Source organism: Lepidochelys kempii, chromosome 6, assembly GCF_965140285.1.
Source record: "Lepidochelys kempii isolate rLepKem1 chromosome 6, rLepKem1.hap1, whole genome shotgun sequence".
NCBI lineage: Eukaryota > Metazoa > Chordata > Testudines > Cheloniidae > Lepidochelys > Lepidochelys kempii.
The window spans coordinates 126,222,425-126,249,501 of record NC_136385.1 but is presented as its reverse complement, the minus strand read 5'-3'; the positions used below and the strand labels follow the sequence as shown (position 1 = coordinate 126,249,501).

The following is a 27,077-nucleotide window of genomic DNA, read 5'->3' as shown; positions in this document are numbered from 1 at the left end:
ATCAGCTTTGACAGGAACAGCTTGTTGTGCCAGCTGCCACGCTACATTTAGATAGGAAATGTATTTAAATACTACCGTGAAGAAACAAAGTTAACAGATGCATCATGCCACGTCCTTCAGAAAACAATTTCATCTGGAGCTGCATTCTATATATCCTATCTACTTACAGGACAACTTCCATCAGTAATGTATCTGAGCACCTCACAAACAATGACAAGACTGAACTCCATATTTTTATGCAATTAATACATAAAGTTTAAAACCATACTTTATAAAGTAGAATTTTGTTTTGACCTTTGCAATGAACACCACCAACCAATGGTGACTTCTGTCTGACCCAGTGACTTGAAGACAGAACACACTACAGGCGCCTTGGGCAAGGTCACTAGCCTATCCCTAATCTACAGTTAAAATGTCCTCCAATTGGGTCAGTGTGAGAACTGTGAAATTTTTAAAATGGAAATTAAAAAAAAAAATCTATGCAGTAAGGCTGGATTTTTTTTTTTTTGCCATGAGCAGAGGTGTAGATTGTACATGACTTGGAAATAAAAATATGAGATTCATAGAGAGGCACACCAGATACAGGAAAAAGTTCCAGTTTATGCTTATGCCCAGATCACCTCCCTCAAAGGTCAAACTCATAGGAGGGTACTCTAGGGCAGTAGTTCTCAACCAGAGGTCCGGGGCCACAAGTAGGTTTCAGGAGGGCCTCCAAGCAGGGACAGCATCAGACTCACTGGGGCCCAGGGCAGAAAGCTGAAGCCCCACTGCATGGAGCTGAAGCTCAGGCCCCTGGGCCCCGCCGCCCAGGGCTGAAGCTGGAGAGTGAGCAACGTAGCTTCGTGGGGGGCCCCTGTGTCATGGGGCCCCAGGCAACTGCCCTGCTTGCTACCCCTTAACGCCAGCCCTGGCTTTTATATGCAGAAAACCAGTTCTTGTGGCACAGGTGGGCTGTGGGGTTTTTATAGCATGTTGGGGGGCAGGGACCTCAGAAAGAAAAAGGTTGAGAACCCCTGCTCTCGGGGTACTTTTTTCCCCCGACCCTCCAAAAAAATCTATGGGGACCCACAAGGTTTGTGGCGGACCCAAGGAACAACTCCTCCCCAGCATCATTGGAACCATGCCCCCAGGGACCTTTTATAGCCGCAGCAAATTCCTGATGCCCTGTTGGAAAATTTGTGGGAAATTATACAGTCTGAAACCATATTAGGCTCAATAATGACCCCTTACATGGCAACAATGATCATGAGCGAGGGTAAACAAACAGGGGCAGGGAATTTAGCAGGGAAATTAGAGGGCAATTATTGGGCCGAGACTAAGACCAGAACTGCTCACCTGGGAATGGGGAGGGCTGATGATTACAATAAAGGGGAAATGCAAAAGGATCTCGGTGTTCCCTCCTTGGGATGTGGGGAAGGTAAATAGGTGGTACAGCTATGCTTCTGCAGAGTGTAGCTGAGCTTCTGCTACAATAAACCGAGCTGTAACCGAAGACTCCAGTCTCTGTGTGTTCCTATGTGTGTCCGTTGGTCGTGTCTGAAAACATAGGATACTCCAACACTCTGAACAGGTCATTTCATTGTCTCGGAGCCATGGAGTAGCCATGCCCTCAAGTGGAGTCTTGCCAGGTTTGGGTGGTAGACCTGGCCCACGTCCTGATACAGGAGATGAAGCAGAAGTGGAAGAATGTGTGGTGGGCACATAGACATCTTCAAGAGGTAAGAAAACCATATCTGTCTGGGCCACGTGAGGGCTATCAAGATGACCCTGGAGTTATTGGTCCTTATTTGTGTATGACCTTGGCTAAAAGGGGGGGGGTCGGGGGAAAAAGTGTACAATAGATGTGCATCCCATTTGAAGAGAAAAGCATTGCCTGGAGAATGGGGTCCCAGTCCTGCTCTAGAGCAAAAGTATGGGCATTTGGCATTCTGGGTTGTTGCAAAGAGGAATATATAGGGAACTCCCACTGTCTGAATATGCTCTATAGTACCCTGACGTTCATTTCCCATTCATGGTCACGAGAAATTTTTCTGCTCAGTGCATCTGCAGTGGTGTTTTTGCATCCTGGTAGGTAGGAAGCTGAGATGTCGATATTGTGGTGGATGCACCAGTTCTATAGTAGCATAGCTTCTGTGCACAGGGAGTGTGGCTGTGCCCCCTCCCATCAGTTTATATAAAACATACAAAGTGACATTGTCTTTTCCCTGATCATGGGTATGAAGTGTGAGCATTCACTGCGGACTGCCTGCATCTCCAGTAGGTTTATGTGTAGTGTTGATTATAATGGGGACCAGCAGCCTTGGACTGTGTGGTTGTGCAGATGTGTTCTCCAACCTAGCACAGAAGCATCTGATGTGAGTATCATTGATGGAGGGGTCTATGCAAAGGGAACTCCTGTGCAAAGATCGTGTGGTTGAGTCCACCAATATAGAGAATTTTTTAGTTTGGTTGGCATTGAAAGATGCTTGTTTATATTGTGTCTGTGTGGAATATACACTGTCCTGAGCCAGTCTTGCAGGCATCACATGTGCAGTCTGGAGTGTTTGACAACAAATGTCATTGCTGACATATGGCCTAACAGTTGGAGGCAGGTCCTGGCCGTTGTCTGTGGGCTGGCTTGCATTGTGGTGACTAAAGTGGTAAACCTGTGACAGGGAAGAGAAGCTGTAACCTCCAGAAAGTCGAGGTAGGCACTGATGAACTTGTCTGTGCCCCTGCCCCGGTGTGAATGTTGATTTTTGCTATTTGTAGACCAAGCTGTGTGAAGAGAGCTACTGTCTTTTGGTTTCAGAGTAACAGCCGTGTGAGAATACTCATGGAGCACAGGATAATCCGAAGGGGAGTACTTTGTACTGGAAATGATCTGTTCTCAGAACAAACCCGAGAAACCTCCCTGTGTGAGGGATGAATCATTATGTGGAAATATGCATTCTGGAGGTCAAGGACCAAGAATCAGTCCCCCCATTCTGGTCCTGGAATTATCATTGCTAGTGTGACCATCCTGAATTGCTGGGTCTTCACAAATTTGTTGAGTCTTCTTATGTCAAGAATGAGCCTCAATCCTCCAGTTTTTTTCTGGGTTAGAAAGTAATGGGAGTAGAAACCCTTCCTTCTGGGTTGTGTTGGCACTGGTTCTGCTGCTCTTAGGCATGTGGAATGGTTTACCTCCTGTTGCCGTAGATGTTCATGAGAAGGGTCTCTGAAGAAGGTCGAGGAGGGAAGTAAATTGGATGGACTATCCAGTCTCAATGGATTTCTAATACCCATTTGTCTGATGTGATGTTTCACCATGTTGGATGAAATGGAGTCAGACGGTCTCCAAATGGATGGATGGTGTCGGATGGGCCCAGCAACAGAAAAAAGTGGGATGTGTCTCTGGTCCTCAACCAAACCCTGAAAACTGTTGTTTAGAGGAAGGTTGTTGGGACATTGAGGGCTGGAAAGGGCGCGGTATCTGCAATCCTCTTAAACAGTTCTTGAAACTGTTTAAAGTCATTCCCCACTGTGGGTGGGGGCAAGATACAGGATGAAAAATTTGCAACTGATGTGACTTCCTGATCCAAAGTCTCCTCCAATTCCGCAACTGCCTCTTCCAGAGGTTCTGAAGGTATGGGTACAGAGGGTGATGGGGAATGCCTTGACCTCTCCCTGAGTGGACTGGGAGGCTTAGGATAGTGTGGGCGGTATGCTACCGATGGGTCCCAGTAAGGCCACTGTGGTGGAAATGGCAGAGGTGGGGGTATCCATGGGTGTCTGTATCATCCTGGAGTTTCAGGTACTCTGGTGGACCTGGTCTGGCAGCTGGATGAACAGGCAAGGAGTGATGGGAGGAGTAGATATCCTCTTCATCATCATCATCATCCTTCACGTAGCTGGATAAAGGAGGAGCTGATCTGGGTGGTGTGGTAAGTTGGCATGGTACTGAGCGTGCTGGAGTAAGGTCAGTACCGACGAGTGGAGATTCTGGTGCTGAGGAGACCAGAAGATCTTTATGGCAGAGAAACTCCAGAGCATCAGTACCGATGAGGGTGTGGTCAGTGGTACCGATCCCTTTACTGTGGTTGTCTGTGCCAAGGGTCGTGCACTATGCGCTGTGGAGGCAGAAGGCGGTGCCATAGACTGTAGCTGAGCTGCTCAGTACCCCATGTTTAAGCAGCACCAGCGGTACGGAGGCAAGGATGGTAGGTTTCTCTGTAGTGCCTTTTTCCAAGCCAGCCCACTTAGGGTCTTTGGTTCACACGGTATCTGTGGTAATGGATGGTCCCGCTACCTCAGAGTGGATAGTCTTGGTGCGGTTGGTACCAATGGGGTCTGACAGGTCAGGAAACATTTCTTTTTGGCAGATTCCCAAGGAGGGGAAGTTGGAGCAAGTTTCTTTGTTGCCTTTTTGGAGGAGTGCTCCTTCCTCTGAGAGGGTAGTGGGGAACCTCTGTCAGATGCCGTCATTGGATGCCGCCACTGGGGCCCAGGAGGGGTCTGTCAGATGCCGCCACTGGGGCCCAGGAGGGGTCTGTGATCCTGGACACAGAGACTTTTCCATCATGAGGAGTTTTAGCTGTAGGTCCTTTGCTCTCCTGGCACGAGCCCTGAGATTGTAGCAGTGGGAGCAGTTTTGTAGTATGTGGGTCTTGCCAAGGCAGTGGACACACTGTGAGCGCCCATCAGACACTAGGATTGAAGCTCGGCAAGTGAGGCAACGTTTAATACTTGGGGAGCCGGGCTTGCCCCTTAGAATAGGATTTTTCCTGTGAGGGTAACTATACTATACTAAGGGGTATCTGAAATACCTGAAACTTAAATTCCTAAGTATTTTATTTTAAAGAAAGCATAAATGGGGAAGAGGTAGGGTATTAAACTATTAACTAACTAACTAGTGTTCTAAAGTTAAGCTAGACTGAAGATAAAGTTCAGAGGCACTGCCAAATGCTCCATCTCAAGCCCAGGGTGGTAGAGAAGGAACTGAGGGAGGGTTGGTTGCACAGCGCTACGTAACTGCCTGAGATAGTTCAAGACGGGGACAGCACATGTGCGACCCAATCAGGCACGGCTATTAAAAATCTCCAATTATAAGCGCAGGGGTGCAGATTCACCTAAAGTGGAACACCCACAGGGACACTCCCTGAAGAAGAATCTAAGGTTTCATACGTGTTGTTTTGGAGATCAGCCCTGTCATTTTATCAAGGGCTACTGGTCTCTGCCCCTTTGTTTTACATTACTTGCTCTTGAACTTTTAACATGTAGGAGCGGAAAAGCACTAGAAGAGAATCAGGCTATGTCTACACTACAAATTACTTCGCTATAATTTATGTCGCTGAGGGGTGTGAATAATCCACATCCCTGAGTGATGTAAATTATACCAACCTAAGCGTCAGTGTGGAAAGCACTATATTGGCAGGAGAACTTCTCTCGCTGATATAGCTACCGCCTCTCACAGAGGCAGGAGTTAAGTAGACAGTAGAGCTCTCTCCCATCAGCTTAGAGCACCTTCACCAGAAGTGCTATAGCAACGTAGCTGCATTGGTGCAGAATCACTGCTGTAATGTAGACAGTCTCAGACCAGCACATTGCTGCTGTAAGATGACAACTTTTATCTTATACGGTAGTTGAAATAAAAAGGTTACTTGGTTTATGTGACTAGTACAGCAAGAAATCTAATCTATCCTAAGAGAAAACCACAGAGTTGAATGACAATTTAAGTTAGGTTTCAGAGTAACAGCCGTGTTAGTCTGTATTCGCAAAAAGAAAAGGAGTACTTGTGGCACCTGAGAGACTAACCAATTTATCTGAGCATGAGCTTTCGTGAGCTACAGCTACAGCTCACGAAAGCTCATGCTCAGATAAATTGGTTAGTCTCTCAGGTGCCACATTTTAAGTTAGATGAACACTTAGATAACATACTGGTCCACTTACTAACTACAGCAATCGAGTTATTGATGTATCAGCATTGGACTTAGATTTTATTGAAGAATGTATAAATGAAGGTTTACAGAGTAGCTTTCATTTATGAAGTCAGGTAAAAACATATAACCCAATGCTGCAATTACTTTCACATGTAATATTCTTGTTAGTAGTTCCACTGACTTTAGTGAAAACATTAGTGGAACTACTCATATGATTCAAGTTACTCACATGTGCTAAATTGTATGCAGAATCATGTCCATAACATGAACCATCATCAGAAGTTTTTAAGAACTGGTTAAACAAACACCTGAGAGGGATGATCTTTGAGTATATTTAATCCTGCCACAGTACAGGGGGCTGGACTCCTCTTGAGGTCCCTTCCAGCCTTATCTGTCTAGGATTTATGATTCTATTAAATGAAATTATTAAATCTTTACCATCAATGTACCTGACAAATAGATAAATATAGTTTAACACCTCAACACGAAGACTCCACAACAATTTCTTCTGTTGTCTAGCAAAAAAACCCAAAACAAACAAACATTTCCTTGGCATGAGTTCTCCAAGTCCCAAGCATGGCTCTTCCCTACTCCCAACAGCCCTCTAGTACGGTGGTAACCTGGCCTCTGGAGAACAAGTGACTTCCTGTGCACTCTCAGGCCCCATCAGCTCAAACTTGATTAAAAAATTATGTCTGGGCATCGCTAGCTCGACTATTAGACTGGCTAGGAAAACAAATTTGAAGGCTTCTATTATTACATTTTTATTACCAAACTAGCTCTTTAAACTAAATGAAAAACATTTAATAAGCAAAGAAATCTTACACGCACCTTCTAAAAAGACTTATCTACTCAGATCTCACTAGGACACATCAGTATTATATTGAGCTGCCACACAAGACAAATTAAAAACTGGACTTTCATTCTTAGAATGGATGAGGCACAACATACTCCGATAATCAAGTACACTTTTTTAAGAGCTGATAACCCTCTTACTGTAGATGATTTTAGGATCAGCCTTCATAAATCAGTGAAGAGTCATGAGCTTGGCTACCATAAACCATAGCAAGCATGGCTGTCAATGAGTGTATGTATATATATTTTAATGTCTTCACAAATTCATAACATTCACTTATCAGTCTCATCAAAAGATGTTTAAGGAAAGGTTTAGTGGTCATTAGTAAGCTTTGGATATGTGTTTCTCTTTCCAGCAGATTTCCGTGCAGAATAAGTCAACCTCCACATACTTAAATAATCTTGGCCCTCTACTGTCGGAGTGACAATAGCAAGACTGACTCCTTATACTTCTTCTAAGATCCTTTTAAACTTACCTACTATTCTGCCAGTCAAGGACAAGATGATATTCTCTCTGATTTGAAGCAAGGGAACACCTCTCCAAACCTGACCAAGTGAGCCACTGACCACCAGTTCTAGAAATCCTCTGACCTGCCCCCTTATGGCGAAGGATACTGGCCAGGGACTAAAACAAACTAAAGGCCATGACTGTAGGTGCAGTTCTGCAGCAGTGCAGTGCGTCTGGTGAAAACGCTCTATGCCGACAGGCAAGAGCTCTCCCGTCAGCATAAAAAAAAAAAAACTACCTCCACAAGCGGCATAAGCTATGTTGGTGAGAGAAGTGCTCCTGCTGGCATAGAGCTCTGCACATGAACACTTGTGTCAGCATAACGTATGTCGCTCAGGGCGGAGAACTATTCACACCCCTGAGCGACATACGTTTTGCTGACGTAAGCTGCAGTGCAGACATAGCCTTAAAATCTTGTGCTTCTCCTAGGCACTGCTCTAACTAGGCACAAAAGTTTAAACTTTAAAGTGAAAAGAACAATGAACATTTGCGCATCCACACTATCAAAATAAATGGCCCCAGAGAAAAATATGTTTTACACTGAAGGCTGTCATTTATAAGCTACTTGAATAATGTCAGCAGAGTCCTGATATGTCTATTACAGCCTCCTTTTGACTTCAGAGTCGCTATTGCATACATAATAAAGCACTCACATAGCTGTGTTTTTGATGATTCTTCCTTGGTCCATTTTCTGCCCAATACCATGCACAACAAACACAATGTGAGTAGTTTGCGATGGCTTGTCTTCTAATGTAGCTTCTTCTACATAGCCTCTATGAAGCCTTGTCCCACTACTTGAAGCTGTAGAAAAAAACACATTATCCTGGATCACAATTATATTCCATGAAGTAAGACAATTCCATACACACAGACAGAACAGGAGCCCGCTTCAAACCAGAACATTACAAATTATATTTTGCACATAAAATACATTTACAAAGATCAGCATACACAATGCTGAGATTTTCAAAGCAGCCTAAGAGATCTGGATAAACAATTTCTTTGACCCTTATCAGCCACCTATGGATTTACATAATTTATGTAATTTCCAGGGAGGATTTTGCTAATTTCTTAGCTGTTTTGGAAAATAACTTTAACGCAGCTGAATAATGCACTATCCATTTTGTTATACAGATAACTTTCTATATGCTTAAGTCATTAATCATTACTTTTTCTCACAGTTCCACAATACTCCTTCAGTGGTCAGTGTATATGTAAAGACTCCTGGCAAGATTATTTCTAAACAACGGGTGAGAAAACATCATCAGCATGACTGATACACAACTCTCGCTCTCATCTATGAATAGAGCTGGACCTAAAAAGCTCAATAGGACCATTTTCATTCAAAATTGAAACATTTGACATGATTTTGCTCATTTTGCTCACATTTTGTTTCAGAGGAAAACATGGAAAAAATTCTCTGAGAGTGCTGATATGTCTTGTTTCAACATTTTTGGAATGAAACTTTTCAATTTTTGTTTTGAATTTTTTTTATTTTATTATATAATATAAAATAAAAAATAAATCAAAATAAAACGAGATTAAAACATTTTGATCAATCTGAAACTATTTTTTCCCCAAAAACTTTTTTTCAGAGAGAATTTCAAAATTTTAGGGGTTTGGTCTGCACAGAAATGAAAACACATTTCAAAATCTTGAAATCCTTTGTGAAACAAGTGTCTCCTCCACACAGCTCTATCCAGGAACTCTGCAAGCTCAGTCTATGGTCTGAAAAAATGCCTGAATTATATTGCCAGCTGGATACATCAGGGCTATCTCACCCACAGCTTTTGGAAGACCTATGTCTTGTTTTGGGTATCAGACATTAATAAGCAGAGGCATTAAAGTGGAATGAGTCTGTTTGTATAAAAAGGATTAGCTCCAATACAGTGAGTTATTTTAAGAATACATACTGGTCTCCCTTTTTGCTAGGACTTCTACACAAAATCACATCTGATGTGATAAGCAAGTTTCCTCCCCCAGCCTCTGTTACACCATTTGTACCCATGGTGTCTTTATTCTGCGACAATCTCATAACAGCAACACATGCCCTTGGAATCTCAAAAGCCTCATTTATTGTAAATTTTTCTTTGAAGGGATTTCAGCAGAGATGCTCCATTGCTTGTTTGCAACAGCAAAATTGCTGATTGGTTTTAGCTAACACGACCAAATTATGCTGACCTTGCATGTTATATATGGGTTGCCTGCAAAGAGGAGGACTGACTTTAAATTGGCACAACTGAGCTTTAAAATTCTTAGAGGTGCTAGTACTGGCTATATTTGACAACTGCTTCTACAGGCTAATATTGATGATTATCTACCATATCGTCCTCAAAATCTTTAAGGATCATCACATTTTAAGCTGACAAGTGACGTGCTGGACTCTATGGTATAGAACACAGACCCGTATAAAAATCCAGCTCACTTTATATCACCTCCCTTTTAAAAATATTTTGGGAGGAAAATATTTTGAGACTATAACCTCCCCTTCTAATTTCATTTGTCAGGGTCTATGTGTGTGTGTTTTTTAGCAGGGTATTTTACTATATTCCTGTACGTAGTTTTCTTTTGTTCTACAATGTTGTGTGGTATGGAAACAGGGCAGAAGCTGCTCCTGTCTTCCCTTCACAGGATGCAGGAAGAGGCCAGGGAGATAAGGTTGGAAGAGCACACTCTCTGGGCCTTGCAGAACCTGGAACTGAACCTGTTATCCCTCAGTCTCAATGTTCCTTGGTTGTCTAGCAAATAGCTGTGAAACCAACTGGCCAAGCATGTGTCCATCCCCCTCTTGGGGCAGGTCCATACAGAAGAAAGAAGCTTTGTACCGCTACCAGTTACTCCATCAGTTCAAGGGGCAGAGGATTGTGCTGTGAATCTGATTATCCCTGCTGATGGCCATGTTGGGAGTCAATATAGTTCCATATGATAATTTTATTTATTTATTTTTTTTAAGATCAGTTAAAAAACCTATGAAATTACAGTAAAAAACCTGTATTAGAAGGTCAGACAGACTGCTCAATGAATGGCAGCTATGTTTATCCTCATCGTTCAATGTGAGGCCCTATGCATTATTTACTGCACACCACCCAAAGCCTGCGCTTAGTACAGAATTATTTAATTTCCCCAGGAGTTTTTCTATGGTGTTCTCAACATAACATCTTAGTTCTTTACAAACATTAATGAACTATCTTCACAGCCGCGGTGAGGGGTGGGGATATTATTATCCCAATGCTACACTTGGGGACTGAGGCACAGAGATTAAGGCCAAAATTGTCAACTAATTTTGGTTGCCCAATCGGAGATGCTTTGGGTCTGATTTTTCAGCGTTCTTAGCATCTTATCGCACTTTGTGTGTTCAGAGCAGAGCTCCCACTGTCCCGAGTTGTAGTTAGGGACGCTCGCCACTTTTGTAAATCAGACCCCAAATACCCAGAAAATGAGGACACATGGTGGCCACCTGTGCACATTTTAGTTTAGTGACTTGCCCAGCACCATAAAAGAACTCTGTGCAAGTGGCAGGGATAGAATCCAACTATCCAGGGCACCAATCAACAGACAACCTCTCTCTTTGTGCAATCCCCTGCCTCATTCACTACACATCTTTCAACTTCTGCAACAAAATGACCCACGGTACTATGGGCAAAAGCCTCCTTTGCTACATAACCCTTACTCATCACCAGAGCAGGTACATTCTGTGCAGTGAATGAGGCAGGGCTCCAGTGGAAAAAAAAAAAAAGTATGTGATCATGTAATTAAAGACCACTGTAATGGCTTCATATTGGGGGGGATCGAATTAAGGTTGCACAGAAAACATTAATTCTGGCACTTCTTAGCTTCGGAATGCTTGACTTTGTAACCTTAATGTACTTTTTAAAGTGATATGAAACTGTATCAGAGCTATTCGGTAATAAGATGCAGTAAACCTGTTTTATTCTTAATTACAAATGTGCATGACAACTTAACAATGCCTTTGAGTTATTTTCCCACAAGAGCGCAATGACAAAAATTAACTATGCATCAAACAAAAATTTCAAACTTGAAATTATGGATGGAACCTGGAATTTTCTTCTCACAGCATTAAGTAACGAACTATTAAAGCAATAATCTTTACAAAATTATTTACAAATGCTGAGAAGTATTACCTTTGGAAAATCCCAACTTTTGCGTAACAGTTCTTGCAATTTTAGATGTTGTTGCATCACTGTAAAGATACACTTCATCTACACTGTGCCAGTCCACGTGGTTGCGACTCAGTTTGAAACTATGAACAGCTGTAGCAAAAAGGAACAAACCTTTATTTAAAAGTGTTAAAAAAATATGGCTTTAAAAAGCCAGGTAAGAGAGAGATGCACAAAGGTATGACTGTACTCTAGATTTCAATTTAAATTCATTTATAAAGGTAAATATTTCTTCTTACCTTTATATTTTGGTCCATATCAATTGGGTAGTTCCTTTTGGGAATCTTCCCACACACACACCCTTTTTTTTGGGGGGGGGGGGAAGTAGGGAGGAGAGACTCCCTAATGGAGAATACCCTTAGCTGAAAGGAAAACATGAATGCTCGCTCTCTCTCTCTCACACACAAATTATGCCAAACTGCCCAAGAGCAAAAAGGAAAATTAAGATCCACATCCACAAGGTGAAAGTGTTTGCTGAAAGCCGTACCACTGATACACCAGGGGGGCTGTGGTGGATACATCTCCCAAAATAACGCTTAAGTAAGTTGATGCAGTGGTAGATGTACACTTGTGCCCATAATGTTACACTCATGCCATCTTTTTGTTCTATTTGTACAGCTCCTAGGCACTGTGGGGTAATACAAACAAATAATAATGGTAATAATGAACATTCTTTCTGGGCTACATTACTAGCAATGAATGTTAACGCATACAGTCACTTTGCAGACTATATAGTACTAAATTTATGAATGTTTTATGTATTTTGTGGACCAGTGATTGTAAGCTTCTCTACTGTGTGTGGGGGAGGGTTACCACTGTTCCCCCAAGAACTAAAAAATAGTGGGTGTGGACGGGTGATTAATTCAGTCCCTGAGATATAAACAGCTCCAGAGTACCACCAACCCCTGGGTGGTTTGCATATCCTGGGTCAAACTGTTTTTTCCAGAGACTCAAACAAAAAAGGGACTTCAGATATAAAAAGCTGAGCTTGAACAGACACGGGATCTCCTTTTTGCAGACAGGATTTTGGGTCTTAGGGAGACCCCCAACCCTTGCTGAAAGGGTGGAAAGACTTAGGCTTACAAGGGCCCAATGAGATAGGTGGATCCTGGTATGTTTTCTAAGCGTACAGAAAGCAATAAACATTCCTATATGCTTTCTCTGTAATGCTTTTAACCTAGAATAAATTTATTTTTGCTTTGTGAAAGCTGGTTGGTAATTAGCATACACCATTGCTGCCCTTGGAGAAAGGTTAACCATAGCTGCTGGACCTGGGTCAGATCTGCTGGCGAAATCACAGTGAGATGCAGAGGGACTGCACCCTGAGTCTGGAGGGGAAGAGAGACATGGGTCTCCGTCTGAGAGAGGCAACGGCCAGGAAGCCCAAAACCTTGATGAAGACTGAGGGGTTGAGATGGTGGTGATGGGGATCAAAGATGCAGTTAACCCTGAAATCGGGACATATATAGTAGCAGTTATGACAGTGGGGAATTGCCAGTGAAGTGCCAACAGCAGCGAAAGCAAGTACTATATAAGGGAAAAAACACAGAGAAAAGTCTCAGTCTTTTCAAGACAGGAACAGCGAAAAGAGAGATGGTAAAATGAGTTATGAACAGCTGAAAAAAAGTCATCTAATTGAGACATGCAGAGAAAGGCAACTCATTTCTGAAGAAAGGACAAAGGCATAACTAGTCAACTTCCTATACTATGGAGGATCAGAAAAAAGAATGATTGTCTAGGACAGTGGTGAGCAACCTGCGGTCCGCATGCGGCCCAGAGTAATCTATCTGTGTGCCGTGAGACATTTTGCTGATGTTGACCGTCTGCAGACACAGTCCCCCGCAGCTCCCAGTGGCTGCAGTTCGCCGTTCCTGGCTAATAGGAGCGGGAAGCAGCAGCCAGCACATCCCTGTGGCCTGCTGCTTCCTGCAGCTCCCATTGGCTGGGAACAGTGAACCGCAGCCACTGGGAGCTGCGGGGGGTGGGGGGACGACTATGCCTGCGGACGGTCAGTGTCAGCCAAATATCTTGTGGCCTGCAATCAGATTACCCTGATGGGCTGCATGCAACCCACAGGTTGCCCACCACTGGTCTAGGATCACAGGGACATCCAGCCCGCTGTCAGAGAGTCCAGCAGGTGGGGAAAATCTTGGAGACACTAGAGAGGATCAGGGAAGAGGCTGACAGAGACAGCAGGCACGTTCCATCCAGAGCGAATGCACCACTGCAGCAGAGATGCTGGACAGATGTTCAATTAGAGCAAGAGAAGCTGGATGGGGACACAGTGTGTCTGGAAACCCAGCTGCTTGCTGGCAGGAAAAGAGAGAGAGAGAGAGAGAGAGAGCACGCGCACGCACAGTCTGGGAGAACCAGCATCAACACAAGAGGGAGAGAAGGACAAGGAATGTCAACATGAGCTTGAAATGGAGAGACTATGTCAATAAAACACCGATCCAGTAGGTGGAACCAGACCCCACATACGCAGTGGATGGCACAGACTCCAAATTATTTCCTCGCTTTAAAGGAGAGGATGATATGAATGGGATATGAATTGAACAAGGTGGGGCATAAGGATATGGTATGGTGTCTGGCTCCACTACTGTCAGGGAAGGTCTTAGGCACTTTCACCCATATGGACAGAGGGTGATAGAGATAATGGGGTCTATAAAAGAGAGTTTTCTTGCAAAAGTTTAAATTGACCCTTCTCCCACAAGGGTACAGAAGTTCAGAAAACAGGGGATACGAAGTAGAAGGAGGTTTCAACCTGGATTAGGGGTTACATCAGAAAATGGAGAACTGGTTGTGAAGTTACAACATGCAAGTGATTGATTTCCTTGGCTACACCAGGGATTTAGACTACTGAGTAGGTACATGGAAGGGTGAAATCAGAGTTAATTCCAGCCTAGACAAGGCCTAGGTCTTACGGTCCTATGCAAGGAAGCTACATTTTCTGGAGAGGCAAGAGCAATGGCCCTAAGCCAAACAAGTAAGATTTAGCAATGTTACCAGCCCTCAACAAAGAGCCTGGCCTGAACTCAAGTAAAGCAGGTTTTTTATGACAGGTGAAGAGGTGTCCTCTGTTTCCTATTTGAGGCCACTGAAGAGGATTTCTTTCTGCTCTCATGAATTCATTCAGGGAAAGGTTGAACTATTATGCCTTGAACAGTTACACTTCACGTTTAAGTCAATTACATTACAAAACAGCTACACAGAAAAGAGCATTCATGCCTGTTCCTGCTGCATGACTTTTGGTCTCATTGTCAGAGTATGTGGAGCTAAAGCCATCTGATGATAAATTAAGTCAGCACAAAGGGCAGCAATGAATTAAGAGAGGATGAAAACATACCCATGATACAAAACTGCTTCACGGACAAATAAGTGAAACTACATAGTTGCTCTGAATTGGCAGCTCCAAAGCACAGAAAAATAAGTTTTAATCTGACACTAGACAAACAGAAGCAGAAAGATTTTTAAGTGGCAGAAAAAACAAAGAGAAGGTATGTGGATTTAGGGTGACCTTTGGCACATATAAAAGGCCACTTTATATAATCATTCAGTGGATTACTGAATGACACTTCCATTTAAAGTTAGCCATTGTAATCTTAGGACTCCATGCTCACTTTATTTCTAAGAGCAGAGATGAGACCGTGTCCAAGGATCTCTGCTTGGAGATGAGAAGGGAAAGGAGGGCTCTATGCCATACTTCTCCTTCATGACATCACAGAATTCCCTGTGCTTGGGATGTGACTCTGAGTTGGAACGAGGCTAGGAAGACTAGGAACAGAGGCAGACAACTTTCCTAGGTATCTCTGTGGAATTCTTCCCTCCCCAAAATCCACGATCACAGAAGTGTATATTTATTGCATACCAAGTCTGCAAGAACTGATGCTGCTTCCAGGTTCATGTTGTGGAACATCACGCTGAAGTGAGTCCCTGGGGAAGCTGGGGATCAACTTGGAAACGTGGTCCCCGCAAATGCCATTATGTTCAGGCACTGTAGCAAGCTGGGATCTGGGTTAGGCAGCAGTGCAGTGGTAAGGCACCCGTTGGGGAAGTTCCTTGCTTTTGGACAAATGTTGGCTTGGGCTAGCAGAATCCTTGACCTCTTCCTGGGACCAAACCCTGCCCTCCTAATGGCAGGATTCCACAGAAACTCCACAAGGTTCTACTAACCTACTTGGGTTATGGAGAATGGGGACCCCAACATTTGCTGCTACATTATTCTCCAAAAAAGTATAAACTGAATGGTACTTTGTTTGCTTCCCAGCTGTCAAAGAGCAGCTAAGAGCCACACTTACAAGTTTTGTAAAAAGCAAGCAAAAAGTGCAACAATATTTCTCTGCATATTTAGCACTGGATATAAGAAACTAATGTTAAAGATTGGGGCCTATTTTCATCATGAGCAGCATGCAGAACTACCACTGACATTCACTAGAACTGTATGAGTCCACCATGTGAGAACACAGTATATTTCCTTATATCTGTTGAGTTCAAAAGTTAAATACCTTTTAAAATAAATATTTGAAAAGCATCTGCTCATTTTGCACTTGCTAACCAGGACCAAAGTGTAAAATGTATTGCTTTTTATTTCTGCTGTAAAAATCTACAAAAATCAATCCAGATAACTACAATCCCTGAAGTGCTGTAGCAATTAATGTAACAATTGTGCAAAAAGGAAACCCTCTTTGGTCAGATCTAGTATCCAAAGGAGGGGGACCCTTTAACAAATTTACTTTTAATCTGTATGTCTGCATGTTCACACATTATATATTTATTTTTAAAAATGTTTCATGTTGGAACTTTTGTGGATAATAGTAACACAGGCTTCATTATCAACCACGTGCAACAAGGTGAAGGAGATGCAGATGCGTTATGAAATCTAGAACCAAATTCTCCTCTTCAATACATGCATGATTTCCTACTGACATCAGCAGGAATGCCACAGCATAACCAGGAGTAAAATTTGGCCATTTGTCTAGACAATTCTGAAGTCCTGATACATAAAGTTGAGGCTAAAATCTCTGCTGATCTAAAATGCAGTTTTATTTTTAAAGAAACAGAAGTGTTGCTATTCAACCTAAAAAAGACTATTGTTCTTAAGTAAATAGGGCTGTTCTACATTGTTCTCATTATTTACATTATAGCTCAATTTATTCCTCGGCATATCAATTTGTCAGTGTCACAACATACCACCTTAACATCCACTTTTAATTCAAATGCATTGAAGATCACAATTGCACATGTTTGGGTAAACCAAGTGTTACTATTAGAGTTATATTTCTTGTATGCAAGTAAAAATGCAGAACAGTACAATTATTAAATGATTACAGACCCAATCCCACAAAGATTTACTCATGTGCTTTACCTTACATACTGCAAGTAATCCCAAAAAGACTTTTTGAAGTCAGAAAGGCCAACATTTATGTTCCTCAGTTTCCCAATTTTTAACATGGGAATCCTTGTTTATATTTGTAAAGAGCTTTGAGTCCCACTAACGAAAAGTGGTACACGAGAGCTAAATATTAACAGCTTGTATTCAGAGATTTGCATTTTGGGCTCAATTAAGGAAAATGCAATTAAAGAAGTCAGAAGGGCAATATTTTTGTGTGCCAAATGATACAGTCTTTTGGGTCAGACATACGTAAACACATCTATATCCAGGGTCACCCAGATCTAGGAGAATACAGGGACAATTCACAATAACTTCACAGCTACCATCTATATTTAAACTGTAGGTCTAGGGTTGGATTTTCAAAAACTCACTCAGTGTAGGGCTAACTCTGCTCCCCGTGAAGTCAACAGGATTTTACCGTTGCCTTCAAAAGGAGCAGAATTAAGCCAATGCTGAATGGGACTTTTGAAAACCTACCCCTAATCACTAATGGTTCTTAAGGATCGATCCTGTTTATGAAGTGCACTGATTTACATCATGTGAATTCAATTACTTAAATTACAAGTTTCTTTTTCTGACAAATAATGTCCTGATCCCAGGTGCAACAACCTCCCCTTTCTCTTTCAATTCCCTGAAGCCTCACTTCAGATCAGCACTGACTCCCATTGCAAAATATTAATTTAATAAAGAAAAGGAAAACACACATACAGTGCAACTAAGTGAAAAAACACACACACAAATCTACATTTTAAAATGTCAAAAACAATTTTTAAAAATGAGAAAATACGATGCATGTTACACAAAAAAGTGATGACACAAAAAAAACCCTCATAATTCTATCTATTGTCAACCTTTCTTTCCTTTAGCTCCTATTTCTTCTGACATAATTTATCTCTAGGTCACATCTACTTGTGATTGTAAGCTCTTTGGTGTAGGGACCCTGTCTCATTGACTGAAAAGCTCAGAACATACTAACAGCGCTGCAAAAAAAAAAAATGCTTACATTTTTCATGATTGTCACAAACACCATAACTAAGTGCTAGCACAATTATATTGTTAGTTTCTACTTTTCTCTAAGAGTCACAATGCTTCTACTTTTCCTCTAAGATTCAAAATGCTTTTTCCTCCCCTTCTGAGGGAAGATGACATAAATATGGCGCAAGAAATGGAAGCACAGAGATCTAACACATTTCACTGAAATATACAAGCTACAATTTAAAGCTTCCTAAGCCAGGAGGAAACGACAAGAAAGAAATCTACAATTACTGTACCTTGGGAACGCTTTCGTTTAAGACATGCAGCATCTGTACTCTCCTTATATCCTCTCCATTTGAACAGAGAAGGGAGGGAGAAGGGAGGGAGGTGGTAGACAACTAAAAGTAAAAACACTGAGCTTCAAAGTAAAATTTTAAAAAGGGGCATCATTTTTCTTTTCATTAGTATTATCACTGAAATGAATGGTCAGGTTTGGCAAATATTACTCAAAAATACTGCAAGCACATAATTTCTTTTTTTAAATGGATTTTGTAGCAAAAGTGTCAATTCATGTTAGCCAAATGTTATTTCTTCAGTTCTCATAAAACAAACATTTATATCATCCTGGCTATGGCACATTTAACACCATCAGTAAAAGACAAACCATGCCACAACGTGATTATCAACCTCACTCAGTGCCTTTGCATTGGCACGTACAAAAACAAAATGTAGTATATTCGTGCAATGGGTAGTATGCAGAAATCTTAAAGGTAATCTGTAAACAATAAAAAAGTTAGTAACTTTAAGGTCAGCTACTGGATGCCTCTCTCAATAGTATGAGGACACGGTCATCAGAAGGAAGTTAGGCTAAAATATCCTACTGTTTCCCTGTTTCGTAGGTCTGTGAACAGCTGCCTCTCACACAGTCAGACAGCACAGCATACACTCTGCTTGAGATATCCCTTCCATTCCTGAACAGCACTGGAGTTTTCCCATGGTGGTAAGGCAAGTCCGTCATTTTTGTAAGGTTTTCAATAGTCTCGTTTCATTCCTTCCAGGATATAAAGCAAGACTATTGAAAAGAAAGCCCTGGGACTACTCTTCAACATTTGATGGACTTACCTTACCCTCATAGGGAGGCACCAGTGCAGTTCAGTTATGGAAGGGACATCGTGAGAGGAATGAGAGTTGCAGTATCCACCAGGCAGGAAGTTAGGTGATCTGGAAGAAACTGCTCTCACACACCTGTGAAACAGGAAAACAATAGGTACCTTAAAAGTCAGTTTTGATTAACTGCTATTGTATTTATTTGGGGCTTCCAGTAGCTAGTCTGAAAGTGAGGCTCTCCCCAAAAAAGTGACTGTGTAAAAATGGCGGCATCTTACTAAGTAAAACTGTTCTGTGTGTATTCATTCAGTCATATCTTCTTTCTTTAGTGACTAAGGGCCTGCCTACATGGTATCTCAGTCCACACTAGCTCAGGCGTAAATTCTAGTGCACACTAACTAGTCTGTCTGGACCCTGCTTGCGCACACTAAAAGTTCCCTATTGCATGTTAACATAGTATTGCTTGAAACAGGACAATATTAATTTGCACTAAGGAACTTTTGGTGAGTGCCAGAGGGCTCCACATGGGCCAGTAAATGTGCTAGATGCTGGTGTGCACTAGAATTGACACCCCAGTTAGTGGGGACAAGCCTTAAGGAAGCTTTCCCTTTTATTACAAAATTCTTTTAGCTCCAGAAAGCCAATATGGCGAAGAATATGTGATTAAATTCTGAGAGAATGAAATGGATTCTCTATTCTGGTTCCTGTATCAACAAAATCACTAAGTTCCAATTGCAGGGACAGGTAAAACTTCCACAACCCTACTGAAAACAATGGGCTGGATTCCTCCTTTCACGTAGATCAGTATAAACTGGGAGGAGGTCCACTATGTGAAGAGAGTTACAGAGGTATAAAGACAGGTTTCAGAGTAACAGCCGTGTTAGTCTGTATTCGCAAAAAGAAAAGGAGTACTTGTGGCACCTTAGAGACTAATGCTCAAATAAATTGGTTAGTCTCTAAGGTGCCACAAGTACTCCTTTTCTTTTTGAGAGGTATAAAGCTGATGTATGAGAGCAGAGAATCAAACTCATAAGGGCTGCACTTGTGTAACTGAGGAGAGAATTTAGTCTGCAGTTTGTCGCTGCCTGGTGATTATACACTAGGCAGGAAATACCTGGGTTTTTCTTTCCCAGGTTGAATTTGCCAAGCTGGCAATTAAACAAAAAATCCTCCTTTAAAAAAAAAAAAAATTAGGGATGTCAAGCAATTAAAAAAGTTAATCGTGATTAACTGCACAATTAAAAAAGTTAATCGTGATTAATCACACTGTTAAACAACAACAGAATACCATTATTTAAATATTTTTGGATGTTCTCTACATTTTCAAATATAATTTATTTCAGTTACAACAAAGTGTAGATACAGTGCTCAGTTTATATTTTTTATTACAAATATTTGCACTATAAAAAACAAAAGAAATGGTATTTTTCAATTCTCCCATTGCAAGTACTGTAGTGCAATCTCTATCATGAAAGTTGAATTTACAAATGTAGAATTATGTAAAAAAAACCTGCATTCAAAAATAAAACAATGTAAAACTTTAGAGCCTGCAACTCCACTCAGTCTTACTTCTTGTTCAGCCAAGTTTGTTTACATTTGCAGGAGATAATGCTGTCTGCTTCTTGTTTACAGGTTTCAGAGTAACAGCCATGTTAGTCTGTATTCGCAAAAAGAAAAGGAGTACTTGTGGCACCTTAGAGACTAACCAATTTATTTGAGCTGTAGCTCACGAAAGCTTATGCTCAAATAAATTGGTTAGTCTCTAAGGTGCCACAAGTATTCCTTTTCTTTTTGTGAATACAGACTAACACGGCTGTTACTCTGAAACCTGTCATTATGCAAGGCACTGCATTTAGCAGTATGGAGTGGAAATCTATCAACTGCATCCGATGAAGTGAGCTGTAGCTCACGAAAGCTTATGCTCAAATAAATTGGTTAGTCTCTAAGGTGCCACAAGTACTCCGTTTCTTTCTTGTTTACAGTGTCACTTGAAAGTTAGAATAGGTGTTCTCATGGCACTGTTGTAGCTGGCATCACAAGATATTTACGTGCCAAATGCCCTAAAGAGTCACATGTTCCTTCATGCTTCAACCACCATTCCAGAGGACATGTCTGTGCTGATTAAGGGTTCTGCTCAATAACGATCCAAAGCAGTGCGGACCGATGCATGCTCATTTTCATCATCTGAGTCAGATGCCACCAGGAGAAGGCTGATTTTTTTTTTTGGTGGTTCGGGTTCTGTAGTTTCTGCATTGGACCATTGCTCTTTTAAGACTTCTGAAAGCATGCTCCACACCAAGTCCCTCTCAGATTTTGGAAGGCACTTCAGATTCTTAAACTTTGGATTGAGTGCTGTAACTATCTTTAGAAATCTCACATTGATACCCTTCTTTGCATTTTGTCAAATCTGCAGTGAAAGTGTTCTTAAAAGAAATAACATGTGCTGGGTCATTATCCAAGCCTGCTATAACATGAAATATATGGCAGAATGCAGACAAAACAGAGCAGGGGACATTAAATTCTTTGGGGGAGAATTGTGTCACAAATTTAATTAATGCATTTTTTTTAAACGAGAGTCATCAGCACAGAAGCATGTCCTCTGGAAAGGTGACCAAAGCAAGAAGGGGCATATAAATGTTTAGCATATCTGGCACATAAATATCTTGCAATGCTGGCTACAAAAGTGCCATGTGAACGTCTGTTCTCACTTTCACGGGACATTGTAAATAATTAAGCAGGCAGCATTATGTCCTGTAAACGTAAAGAAACTTGTTTGTCTTCACGATTGGTTGAAGAAGTAGGACTGAGTGGACTTGTAGGCTCTCAAGTTTACCTTGTTTTGTTTTTGAGTGCAGTTATGTAACAAAAAACACAACAAAAAAAATCTACATTGTAAGTTGTACTTTCACAATAAAGAGATTGCGCGACAGTACAGGAACTCCTCACTTAAAGTTGTCCCGGTTAACGTTGTTTTGTTGCTGATCAATTAGGGAACATGCTCATTTAAAGTTGCACAATGCTCCCTTATAACATTGTTTGGCAGCCGCCTGCTTTGTCCACTGCTTGCAGGGAGAGCAGCTGGTGGAGCTGGTCGGGGCTTGGAACCAGGGTGGACCAGCAGCCTCCCATCCGCTCCCAGTGCGGCAGCCGCCCAGCAGGCTATCAATTGCTGGCAGTTCAGCTGTCCCTCCCCCACTGCCGTGTGCTGCTCCTGCCCTCTGCCTTGGAGCTGCTCCCGTGAGCCTCCGGCTTGCTTAGAGTGATTTTCTGCAGCTTTGATCCAATAGAAAGGTACTAAATTTGTACACACTGCTTATTTTCAAGTTCAACTTCCAGCGTTACTCCCTTCTAATTAAATGTGAATACACATGAAAAACCATCCATCCAAAGATCACAGACAGTGTCACAAATGCAGTTAATATTAAACGGTTAAGTGAAATGCTTTAGAACAGTGGTGTTCAACCTTGTGGCCCAGGAGGGTGAAGAATTTTTTTATTTAATTAGAAACTGAAAATGTGTTCTCTGAACCATGCCCTGCATTTTGAAATATGTTTGAATTACCTCTATCTCTACAGGGAGCAAGCTAGGAGGGCCACCCTATCAACTGCCTCCCTTCACTTTACCTGCTGCCCCAAGAGTAGCTCTAGTCTGAGCCAGGAACACACGAGGCAGCTGCAATCCCTTCCCTGTTTGCCACACCCCCACAGGTCAGCTCCTCAAATGCAGGGGAGGAAAAAGAAAGTAGCTTTAACTTGTGCCAACTGGCTATTGTTTCCAAGGGACCATCTGCCAGCTGAACCCAGCTGGAGCACGCCATTGTACAGCCACTCTTCTCATTCCTCTTCTCCAACCAATACGCCCCATGTCAACCCTTGATATGCTCTGTACACCAGGAAAAGGACCTAGGGGTGACAGTGGATGAGAAGCTGGATATGAGTCAGCAGTCTGCCCTTGTTGCCAAGAAGGCCAATGGCATTTTGGGATGTATAAGTAGGGGCATAGCGAGCAGATCGAGGGACGTGATCGTTCCCCTCTATTCGACATTGGTGAGGCCTCATCTGGAGTACTGTGTCCGGTTTGGGCCCCGCACTACAAGAAGGATGTGGATAAATTGGAGAGAGTCCAGCGAAGGGCAACAAAAATGATTAGGGGTCTGGAACACATGACTTATGAGGAGAGGCTGAGGGAACTGGGATCATTTAGTCTGCAGAAGAGAAGAATGAGAGGGGATTTGATAGCTGCTTTCAACTACCTGAGAGGTGGTTCCAGAGAGGATGGTTCTAGACTATTCTCAGTGGTAGAAGAGGACAGGACAAGGAGTAATGGTCTCAAGTTGCAGTGGGGGAGGTTTACGTTGGATATTAGGAAAAACTTCTTCACTAGGAGGGTGGTGAAACACTGGAATGCATTACCTAGGGAGGTGGTAGAATCTCCTTCCTTAGAAGTTTTTAAGGTCAGGCTTGACAAAGCCCTGGCTGGGATGATTTAATTGGGGATTGGTCCTGCTTTGAGCAGGGGGTTGGACTAGATGACCTCCTGAGGTCCCTTCCAACCCTGATATTCTATGATTCTAATTGCAGGCTACCAACTCTATGCCTCGTAGGGATTCCCCCATGCCAGGGGAATCCCTACAAAGGGAATTGTGAATGGTTTTATCTACCTTTGTGCCACCTGAAGCCAAAGAACAGAACAAAGAATCTGTGCCAAATACTGACTGTGACCCCTTGACTTGAAATGTATTCAGCCCTCAGGTCAGACACCACTGCTCTTAAAAAAACCCCAAAAACATGTTTTTTCTGTTTAAGATCTTATCTTAGCAACACATTTAGCTTTAAGACAATAGATTTACTTTTAAAACCTGCCAGGACCTGAGTTCAGGTTTCTGTTTCTCCTACAACAGCTGCAGACATTCCACGTAGACCACTAAAGAATATAGCTCTCTGCACTTGTTTTAGGTAAACTACTGGATAAAAAAACCTAAACTTTAACTCTAGCTCTGGCTAGTATGTAAAGGAAAAAGTGATTTCTGAATTCTTTGTGTAAAAGTGTATTTTAAGTCCACCCTGCGATTTAAGTTGATGATTTAAGATCTTGTAAAGTGTTTTGTACTCACTTCAAAAGCATTTTTTCAGTTGAAGTACTGCTACATAGAATAGCAAATGTGAAATTCTGACACTATTTTAAATTTTTTCATTTCAGCCTTCAAGAATTTCGGTAAGTCTATAAATAAAGCTACTGGGTACATGCAGTACAAGAAAAGCCAGTGTGGGACCTTTAAGAAAGCCAATATTTCTAGAAAACTAATCTGAGATATAAACACAAATTCTAGCCATGATTAAAGAGACACTGAAGGTTTTATTTTAAAAAAAAACTAAAAAAAGTGATGGATCACAAATGCTTGGAAGCTTGAAACTGAGAACTACATCCTTAATCAATAGTGATTTCACCTTCCATCCTATGTTCAGACTAATTTATAATTGCTGGGTTCATGAATGCTGGGTCAGAGACAATCAATTTTTAGAACAAGAATGAACAAATCTGATATGGAAAAAAACTACAGAGTTGGATGAACTATACAAAAAAAGTATTTAAAAAGTTAATTTTGGGGCCTTAATGTGACACCTAACATTGGTATTTAAAGAGACAAACATCAAGCAAGCAATTGCCATATTTCTGGTCGGTGTTTACCATAACAGAACTAACGCACAGTGTTTGAGGTTTTCAGCAGTCATCAGGGGTGTGACAGTCACGTTTAAGGAAGGCCACATGGCCAAATGTCAATCTCTACTCCAAATAAAGCAACTATGAAATAATGCATTTATTATAATTGTGTGTTAAAATTTGATAATTTGATATACAATTATTTAAGTACAGGCAGAATTTTTTTTTCCCCCTGAAACTGCTGATTTATTTTTGTGACTTGCATTACCCTAAACACTGCCTGTGGAAAAGTTCTCCACATTGAAGCAATCAGACAAATGCAGCCCAACATCCTATCCTCCTCTTCTTCAAGTGTGGCCCTGTCTATAGCTGAAATTATTGTTACTCTGCTTTACAACACCTGTGTCTCTGCACCCTTTCCTACAGAAAAAAACCTCTGGGACAGGTGTCTACTGGTTTTATTCAAGTCAGAACACACAAACTAGTAGATGAGGAAAAATCTGTCTGAAACTTGGCCTGCACCAGAACGGATTCTAGGGTGAAGAGACAAAGGTGACAGGAAAAGGCCATGATGTTACTAATGGAGAAAGTAAGAAAAGCAAACTCAAGGAGGAAGAAAAGAAGATGGAGAACTGCATCTTAGCCTCCTTCCCTGATTCATCTTAGAAGATAACCACTTTGACCTCTCCACTCAAAGGAGCCAGATGCAAAAAACGTCTTGAGTGTCCTGTCTAGTGAGGCTGAGCACAAATGACTCTTTTGTAGTTTCTTTATTTCAGATTTAATAATTTTATTAAGATAATGTTGAAGTAAAAAGAAAACGGTACAGAGTTTAAGCATAAAAGTTTCTGGTTATCAGGGAATAAGGTACAGATTATCAAGGGGTGTGAAATTCGGTTTAGGAATGGGTGGCGTAAGAAATGCATAATCTGCAATCTCCCTGATTGGGGGTAAAAGTTTAACGGGTTGTCAAGGTTCCTCCCCCACTCTGCACTCTAGGGTACAGATGTGGGGACCTGCATGAAAACCTCCTAAGCTTACTTTTACCAGCTTAGGTTAAAACTTCCCCAAGGTACAAATTAATTTTATCCTTTGCCCCTGGATTTCCACTGCCACCACCAAACTTTAACTGGGTTTACTGGGGAAACGTAGTTTGGACACGTCTTTACCCCCAAAATCCTCCCAACCCTTGCACCCCACTTCCTGGGGAAGGTTTGGTAAAAATCCTCACCAATTTGCATAGGTGACCACAGACCCAAACCCTTGGATCTGAGAACAAGGAAAAAGCATTCAGTTTTCTTACAAGAAGACTTTTAATAGAAATAGAAGTAAATAGAGGTAAAGGAATCACCTCTGTAAAATCAGGATGGTAGACATCTTACAGGGTGATTAGATTCAAAACACAGAGAATCCCTCTAGGCAAAACCTTAAGTTACAAAAAAGACACACGGACAGAAATAGTCATTCTATTCAGCACAATTCCTTTCTTAGCCATTTAAAGAAATCATAATCTAACACATACCTAGCTAGATTACTTACTAAAAGTTCTAAGACTCCATTCATGTTCTATCCTCAGCAAAAGCAGCATACCGACAGACACACAGACCCTTTGTTTCTCTCCCTCCTCCCAGCTTTTGAAAGTATCTTGTCTCCTCATTGGTCATTTTGGTCAGGTGCCAGCGAGGTTACCTTTAGCTTCTTAATGCTTTACAGGTGAGAGGATTTTTCCTCTGGCCAGGAGGGATTTTAAAGGGGTTTACCCTTCCCTTTATATTTATGACATGGGTCAAAGTACAGACATTGAGATATGGGGGTATGTTGTCCATATAATGGCTATGTTCAGGTGTGGAGTATAATGAGTGGATACGATGATGAGGATGGATCTACCCTCCTTTGGTGAGATTTAATGTTCAGCGAGTTTATGGTTCCAGTTCATATGGTCCAATGGAAAAAGTCTCTCAGTCCCTTTCCCATAGTTGATGCACGATGTCGTACTGGCTCACACCTCCTGGTACTGTCGGTGGCCGGTGATGTGTTCGATGTAGATGTCCCTGGACCATCGGATGGTGTCCGGGACCATGAGGTGCCCCATGAGCCATGCGTAGCGTCAACCGATCCCACAGGTCGGTGTTGTCTCTCTCCACACAGAAAAACAAGGGACCAGATTCTGGCCCATGCAACAGCCCCTTTGCTCTGCTCTGTGGGGTCCTGAGAAGGCACAAAGCCAGCTCTACACCCCCCTTACCTGGCAATCCTATCTAGATAAAAACAACGTGCCAAGGACATGATCGTGGAGAGGGTGTGGCTGAAGCATAGTGGGACTCTAGATCAGTGGTTTTCAAACTTTTTTCTGGAGACCCAGTTGAAGAAAACTGTTGATGTCCACGACCCAATGGAGCTGGGGATGAGGGTTTGGGGTGTGGGAGGGGCTCAGGGCTGGGATAGAGGGTTGGAATACGGGGGTGAGGGCTATGGGGTGGGGCCAGGGATTCGGGGTTTGG

The 27,077-nt window shown here is 42.0% G+C and overlaps 1 protein-coding gene across 4 annotated transcripts in view; it reads right to left on the bottom strand.

The window, feature by feature from the left end:
• Window positions 1-27,077, bottom strand: part of DDHD1 (DDHD domain containing 1) — a 123,537-nt gene that overhangs the window by 67,030 nt on the left and 29,430 nt on the right. For 2 of the 4 annotated variants that reach the window (XM_073350101.1, XM_073350105.1), the window contains exons 3-5: window positions 18,105-18,206; window positions 11,406-11,534; window positions 7,917-8,064 (exon numbers count right to left, since the gene is read on the bottom strand). In XM_073350101.1, coding sequence (XP_073206202.1) covers window positions 7,917-8,064; window positions 11,406-11,534; window positions 18,105-18,206 — 379 coding nt within the window. The remainder of the gene's footprint in view (window positions 1-7,916; window positions 8,065-11,405; window positions 11,535-18,104; window positions 18,207-27,077) is intronic. The other 2 variants (XM_073350102.1, XM_073350103.1) reach the window with 2 other exon arrangements.